The 8,281-nt window shown below is 42.8% G+C and overlaps 1 protein-coding gene across 1 annotated transcript in view; it reads left to right on the top strand.

Annotated features, from left to right (window-relative positions):
• Positions 1 to 7,880, top strand: part of tmem132e (transmembrane protein 132E) — a 72,942-nt gene extending 65,062 nt beyond the window's left edge. Inside the window, exons 8-9 of the mRNA XM_088616608.1 lie at positions 1,674 to 1,868; positions 3,967 to 7,880. Coding sequence (XP_088472734.1) covers positions 1,674 to 1,868; positions 3,967 to 5,067 — 1,296 coding nt within the window. The 3' untranslated portion in view covers positions 5,068 to 7,880. The remainder of the gene's footprint in view (positions 1 to 1,673; positions 1,869 to 3,966) is intronic.
• The last annotated feature ends 401 nt before the right edge of the window (positions 7,881 to 8,281 follow it).

Raw genomic sequence — 8,281 nt, forward strand, 5'->3', positions numbered from 1 at the left:
CCTACCTGTGGTGCTGTGCTTTTCATGTCTGAAACCGCAATATTAAGCTACTTCAAAGATCTCAGCCTATAATTGGGAGGATTTCTAACTTGAGTTTTTGCCTGCGTTTGTGGTCCCTTTGTAGTGGAGTGAGAAATAATGATAACAGGTTGAAAATGTTTGGATCTGAGCATTTTAAAAGGTTGTTTTTTTAAAAGAAATTGTGATTTAAAAATCACTGTTTTAATTATGTCATTTGTAGACCTCATAATCTCATTATAGCGTGAGCAGGGGTCAACATTTAGGCCAGTTTGCCACTTTAAAACAGATGGTGAGGCCTTTACTTCCTCCGTCACTGACTATAAAAGCCTCACAGATGTGAAAAGAGTCGGTAGGAAGAACTGCAACTGTACCCATAATGCACTATTATTTACGTGTGCTCCCATATGTGTTTTCTGTTCACCAAATGACAGCTCTTGCACAATGACAGTATCAATTAGAATCAATTATTCAACAAGCTGGTTGTTAATTACATGCAGACAAGTAATAATAGCTTTGATTATTATTTATCTCATGTAATGCAATTTCCATATTACTTATTGTCTTTCCAATCTTTTTTATCAGCTGAATTTCTAAAGGTGGCTCTTTAGCCAGATAAGAGATAAGAAACGCAAAACATAATACGTCATTATAGCACACCTATGTGGAGTTTCTTTTTTAGTTTGAAATGTCTCTGTAGTAACTCATCTGTTAATTACACAGTTTATCGGAACCAAATGATAACCAGTGAACGTGCTGTAATCAAAATGAACATTCCAAAAAATGAGGTATTGAAAAACAAGTGGGTTCCTTTCCTTTTAGTAGAATACACCCTTTGCTCCCTTGAATTACTTGAGGAAGTTTTAAAACTGTTGGAAATTATGGAATTAGCTGTTATTTTGAGTGCTATCTCAAAATGTCCACCCCTGTAGTCTCGCACCCAGGACTGGTTGTTGTGAAGAGAGGCTTAAAGCAAGTAGGTCAGAAGAGGTACTCAAGAATAAACCAGTCAGATCTCTCCTGTCTGAGGATGCTGAGAGTCTCCTGCAAAATTAAATTCCCTTTCAATCTGTAACCCATTAAGCTGACAGTTCCTTTTTGGATTCATCTGTTGGACTAAATTCTTTATTGTTTGTCCACTAAATTCTCTTTCCCTGTTGGGAAATTTACCTTCTCCAGACACTGAGTGAAATTCTCAGATTGCTGATAAACAAAGATTCAGGTGGCCCAGTCCAGCATCAGTGGCCAACATGTGCAGTTAACTCAACTAGCCATCAAGCCATTACTACTAATAACCACATTATTTGATGCTTTTATCCAAAATGACTTTAATTTGCGCCCATTTATACAGCTGAATATTTTTGGGGTGCAGATTCAGGTGACATACCATACTTTCCTCAAGGATTTCAACCTGCAACTTTCCAGTTCCAAATCCAGAGCCCACAGCTCCACACTGCTGCCCATCATGTAACTTTATGATGTCGATCAGCTACCACCCTTAAGTATTTAATTGGCCCTGCCGTGCACTGTCACTGCAGATAATGAAGCCTCCCTTGGAGTCTGCCCTTGCACTTGATCGGAATGAGAGTGTCGAAGTCTGCAAACCTCTGTTCTGGGTTGCCATTTCATTTCCTCTTCTGTTCCCGGGTTTTCAGGTGGAATCCCCGCTGGCTGTGGAAGCCGTTCTCGGGGAGGCCTCCTTCTCGGTGACGGAAGACAAGGAGTCCATCACAGGCCTGCAAATCCATGCCATTGCAGGCCTCTCCCTCACCCTGCAGCCCAGCCCCGGGAACAGCCACACCATGGTTGCCAAGGTGACCGGAGTACAGACTCTGACTGCTCCCAAACAGGTACTCACCGCAAACTGTCACGTCTGGCCAGCGTGATTAGCCTTCCACCCCATCTTGTCTTCTTGTCTTCTTATCTATGGGGGGGAGAGAATGCAGATTCAGAGAACAATGTTAACATTTTAGACGGGGTTTTATGTTTCCAGTTTTTCTTAGACTAATTAATTTAGGTCTTCTTGGGAAAAAAAACAAAAGCAAAACAAAATGTGCAAAAAATAATAATAGTTTAAAGCCAATACACGTCAAGGGTTAGACTCATGACAAGGCCACCTGGACACCCTGTCACCATGCACAGGTGTGTGCGAAGTTCAATAAATGACAAACCGTGGACGTCTGATCAGTTTTCACACTGCCGTACAGTATTAACCAGTTTTGGGGCAGATTTCCCTGCTTTGCAGAATGAAGTGTGTGAAGGCATCGCAAAAGACAAGCCCGCAGTTTCCTCAGCCTATGCATTAAAATCCAATTTTGCTCGCCTTCAGCCGCTCGGCCACCTTTAAATTTAATTACCGTAATGTATTGTTCTAAGTGCTCTCCGAGGCTGGGCTATAAAAGTAACCGTTTCCCACAGCGAGCTCTATCCTCTGAGGAGTACTCAAACAATTTAAAACAATTATTTCCTATTACTTTGCAAAAGGCTGCTCCAGAGCAGTTTGTTTTCCTCATTCCTTTTTTTCTTGCATGATGCTGGCAGTAATAGTCTATTTTTTCCCCTCAGTTTATTCAATCACTTATTTGATTCCTTTGGTATACAAATGAAAGCAGACAAGAATGATGTGTTAAATTTCAAGATCGGCCTCCTCTCAGTTGCAACCTTTCTAATGTTATTATGGTATCATGGTTTGTTAGCCAGTCTAACCTACTGTTTCTGCTTCACATATTTATTATTTAACCTCCATGCTACTTCATTGGAAAAGCAGCCCTCATAAAGTTACTGTAAGTTACAGTATATATTTATGTATGGTGCACGTGTGCATATAATTTGTTTGAAAAAAAGTAAGAGTCAATTCCTAGGTGTTTGTAGCTAGCCAGACCTCTGAAGACCAATCTCAAGATCTCAGCTGAGGACCAATCACCGAGCATGGAGCTGCAGCAATAGGATAATGGAATAAAACAGGTCACGGCTGGAAAACCCATTTTAACAAAATAAATGTTACTTTTTATAAAATCCTCACGTGCCATCCTCTGCATACCATAATATGTTCTTTCTTGATGACAGTTATTAATTTTTGCAAAAACAAAAATTCCCTTTCTCTTTTAAAGGAAATGTGTCATACAGGGTGGTCTGATAAATGTGAGCCTTCTGTGTTTATTGTTCAAATTCTTTAGAATTTTGATGTTAACCATTTTTGGGATCTGGTACATTTTCATACAGAAATCATGCATTAAAGAATTGTGCAAAATAATGCCCATGCAGTAGTGTAAGGTTGACAATAAAAGTGAAGATGCGGGCTTGGTCTTCTTCTGTCCAGGCACCTGGTGTCACATGACTGAAGCTGCAGCTGGGCAGCCCTGTCTGTGTGTGTGTGACCACATAGGCACTGTCACACATGTGCGCTCAGCTGCACCTTCTGCAAATCCTTGGTACCTGTATAACTTCTCAAAAGTTTCTCTCTGCTGGGCACCATGCTGTGGGTGGCATGACAGGGTCCCGAACTGTGGTGAAGTGACATTCTAGAGATCAGGGAACTGTGAAACTGTTGACTTGAAATGATTTTTCGTGAAATGACCTTGAGACATTTGAGATGTACTGTAACTACATGCTCTACAACTTTGGCTAAAAAAAAGACAGGATTTAGACAGGATTTAAGCAAAGGAGTGATGGCAGCAAGTTTGAGTGATGGCACAGTTCCAAGTCATAATGAGTCATTAATATCTGTTGTAACAAATGGGCGAAGAGCTGAAGAACTGGTACATAGAAAATTAGGGAAAAAAGTATAACAGATTGTGGAGTGATTCTGGGTACAATATCTGTCAAAATCGCTTGAGTTACCCTACAAGAACAAGTGAAAGACCTCTCAGGTTACAGACACAGGACACAGTTATTGTACTCTGGATCACACTGATTAAACTATGCTTTGTGTGTCTCTTGTATTTCCAGGAAGCAAGCCTGTCCATCTGGGTTTACTACAGTGATGGCACAGCAGTTCCACTGAGCCTATTTGACCCCAGAGACTACAATCTGAATGGCACCTCTCTGGATGACAAAGTAGTGACAGTATCCCAGGATCCACAGCTGCGCTGGCCTGTTGTGGTGGCCGAGGGAGAGGGCTCTGGCGAGATCATCCGGGTGGAGATGACCATCTGTGAAGCCTGCCAAAAAACCAAGCGCAAAAGTGTGATCTCATCCGCTTCGGTCTACGTCAAGGTCCGCTTGGGGGCTGAGGAGGACTCAGACGAAGATGGAGAAGATTACGTAGGCACTCGGGTGGGTCAGGGGCCAGGCCGCATGGAGCCTGAGGAAACTCTTACTACCAGAAGACCAAATGATGATTCAAATGTGGGCGGGAGCAGCTACGAGGTCACTAATGTGCAGCCAGCCAGTGTCCCTATCGATTACACCAACTTCCCCACCAGCAACCAGGAAGGGCCGACTGAGGGAGATGAGGATGAGGGGGGCTTTGTGCATGCCCCCCGCAGCCTGACAGACTTGGAAATTGGCATGTATGCCCTCCTGGGGGTCTTCTGCCTGGCCATCTTGGTCTTCCTCATCAACTGCATTGTCTTTGTCCTAAAGTACCGCCACAAGCGCATCCCTCCCGAGGGCCAGGCCAACATGGACCACTCCCACCACTGGGTGTTCCTGGGGAACGGGCAGCCCCTGCGGGCCCAGAACGATCTGTCGCCACAACAAGTTGAGAGCCCCAGTAACCCGCTCGAAGGGGTACAAACGTGTTGCCACGGGGACCACCATAGTAGTGGAAGCTCCCAGACGAGTGTGCAAAGCCAGGTCCATGGCAGGGGGGATGGAAGTTCAGGGGGTTCCACCAAGGAGCACAGTGAGGAGCCCCTCAATTCCCCCACCTCCAAGCGCAAGAGGGTCAAGTTCACCACCTTCACCACCCTGCCCACTGAGGACATGCCCTACAACTCCATTCCCATTGCAGATGAGGAGGACATCCAATGGGTATGCCAGGACATGGGCTTTCAAGATCCAGAAGAACTGCATGACTACATGCGCAGGATAAAGGAAATACCCTAGGGATCATTCGCTGTGCCGCATTCTTAGAACTTCTCTCTTTCTTTCTTCTCACTTTAGTGGAGATATCTTTTCACAGATGAACAGCAAAAACAGGTCGTGATTCTCTTTTTTTAATTTCCTTTGCACAGTGCTCCCTCCCGTACACCAACACTCTTTTCGATGGCCGCGAAAACACAAAGCCAAAGAGAAAATGAAATAAACCCTAGTGAAACGGGCTTGTGGCGGCTTTCCTTCGTGACGGAGGGGAGAGATGTAAAAAAACACAACGGTGAGCACTGTTCTTGAGATGAATGGATCATAACAGGCTGTACCACATCTGTGCCAATCTGGGTGCAGTTGCTTCAGCTTGAATAAAGGCAGGACTGTTGTCATGAGGTAGGGGGGTTGCTCCTGTGTTTGATAGCTTATCATAAGTACAAGTACCTTCTGTAATAAAGAGGCCTTTGATGTGCAGGTCAGAAATCCAGAGAATGTTGGGAAGGATGGTTTATGCTTAACTGGAGCTAGGTGAATTTCATTCTTTGTCAGAACTTTCAAAAGAATGTTTTGGGATCTATCCATACCAACGGATGCAAACTGAATTACTGATTGTTCAATATCCCTTTTCAGATTTCCACTCATCTTTACATTTTTACCCTATTTCTCAACCTCAGCCTCTTTTTTCACTCTTAGCCAAGGTTCTCTAAAACCTCAGAGCAGGCCTGATTAACATTCATCGTGGCACGACTCTCTTGGCAGAAGCTATAATATAAAATTGCCTTACAGAATTAACCCTGCTGGTTAATCCTGACACAATTCTGTCTTTCCGTATGGGTTCGAGACACCAAAGGAGGCCATACCTACCAATGGAATGCCACTGTTGGCCATTTTCTATTGAGCTGGTGGAAGGAATCCATTGGTTTCTTGTAAAGAAAAGAAGTGAGACACCATCTGTGAATGGGACGCATCTTTTCTAAAATTCTGTGCATGGAAGGAGAGCTCTGAGGCATAATTCAGCAAGTTTCCAAGTTTGTAAATGTTTGTATTGTAATAATTATCTAATCATGCATAGACAATACATAAAGGAAGTATGTTATCATGCATTGCAAGCATGCAGCTTCAGACCTGCCTTCCAGCCACCTTATCTGTGTATACTAAAAGACCCTCTTCCTCCACTCTGAAGAGAGATAGTGTAGTGCTATGTGGAGAAACCTGCCAAGGTTTCACATACCCATTGCTGTGACTGGAGGTTTTCCTCTGCAGAGTTTCGCTACTAATAAACTTTCTGCTTGAAAGCCATTTTCATCCTGCCATTAATGAACTCATGGCATTTCAGACCAAGAGTACTTCAGATACACAATAAAGATCCCTTGCAGTCCAAAATCAGCTGCAGACTCCCAAGTTATCCTTTAAATATGCAGTGTAAATGTCCCATGTTCAGAATGGACTTAACCAGAACCATGCTAATTAGTGGATAAAAACATACACACCACAGTAATCATTTTTCAAAGTGCAATGAGGGCCATGTCAGTCTCCGTTTAAGAATAATAGAAAACAATTTCCATTCTGGGACAAGAAAAACATTGGATATGCCGTTACATTGCCAGGGCGTCTACCCAGTGAAAGTCAATGTTGCATTAGCTGGGGCCTCCAGCCGAGTTGATTTCTTGGACTGAAGCTGGTCTTGTATCTATGGGAATCAACCGAAGGCACAGAGGCTCTGCTCAGCTCCAGTGTCCGTCTGTGGTGCACGTTGGTGCCAAGAGAGTGGCAATACCAAGAAATTGTTGACAGGGGTCTGGATGGCAGGCTTGTGGCTGAACGTTGGCGTGTTCAATACTTAGACATCATTAGTTACGTTCGGGGGTTATGCACACATGAGGAAAAACAACAAAGACGTGTGTTGTGGCCGTTGCAGATTGAATGGAAAAGTTGGGGGTGTTAAATATTAGGGTGGGAGGGGGATTGCTTCTTCGATGGCCCCAGGTTTTTATTTTTTAAAAGTAGACTAGGTTCTTCACAATAAAAGAAAAAAAACAGCTTTAGCGAAAACGAATCTTGGAAGAAAATCTAGGAATTGAGCAGTATAGAAATACTGTCTGTGGCTGGTGGCTTTTTTCCCCACATGTCATTGGACCCACCTAACTTAAAATGTACCTAAAATACAATGAAATGATGGTTTACCATAATAAAATGTGATTCTGTACTTCGTTTTTAGGACAGGGGTTTTGGATAGGAGTTAATAGGGGTCTGCTCAAGAGATTCCAGGGCCTAGAAAGTGTCAGTTAAGTTCCTAGAAGCAGCCAGCTTACCAAACATTAACAACCTGTGGTCAGTATATGCCAGAACTGCAAACCATTAGACAGAGCAATTACCATAACGTATCCTAAGCCAGTTGGATATTTTGTTAATGGTTATTTTTGTACATATATAATGCAACATTTCCAATTAAGACAAAAATAGTCTAGGAGAAAGGCTCTTTTCATTTAATGGTAAAAGATGTCTTTCATTAGTCTTTTATTTAATTTTTTTACTTCTTTTAAGTTATTCCTGTTATTGTGTTATTTTATCAGTACTTTTTAAATATGTATAAGACTTGAGCTTTTCTGGCAGAGATTGCCCACAATGCACATTTCCGGAATCATGTGAGCTGCTGTAGGAAACTTTACTCGACACGTTTATCTTGCTGAGTCTCTGGTGAGACCAGCAGGGATTTTACATCTTCAACAACTTAGATATGTCATGTACAGAACACTGTCAATCTCCCTGTATTCTCCCGACAACTCCTTGTATTTTTCCCTGCTGTATGTAAGTACTAAAGAAAATACAAAGCATCACCTGTCTTCTGGTTTTCCTTTTCGCTTCTTCCAATCTCAAATCAGGCAGCTTCAAGGCTCTACCCACATGAGCCTAATGGCGTGTACTGAAACCCATTTCTGTCATGGGGCATATCTGATGCGTGCTCCTACCAGAAAGTGGAAATAAAGAAATTTGGGACGAAGGCTTTCAGTGTCTGATATACATAACGGTGGAGATACAAGATCCCAATACTGATATCTGAAACTGCATCTGTTGTGAAGCCACGGGATGCTTGAGAATGTGTGGGTTGGGTAGATGGATGGGGTATAATCAGGATTCATTTGGTTTAAAAGTTCCTTTTACAATCCAATTAAGAGTGACAAGTTCAAACAAGGCTATCTTGTCGCATGGTTAGGCAGAGTTTTATCGAGTATCT

This window comes from Lepisosteus platostomus, chromosome 22 (assembly GCF_059453375.1).
Source record: "Lepisosteus platostomus isolate fLepPlt1 chromosome 22, fLepPlt1.hap1, whole genome shotgun sequence".
Lineage (NCBI taxonomy): Eukaryota > Metazoa > Chordata > Actinopteri > Semionotiformes > Lepisosteidae > Lepisosteus > Lepisosteus platostomus.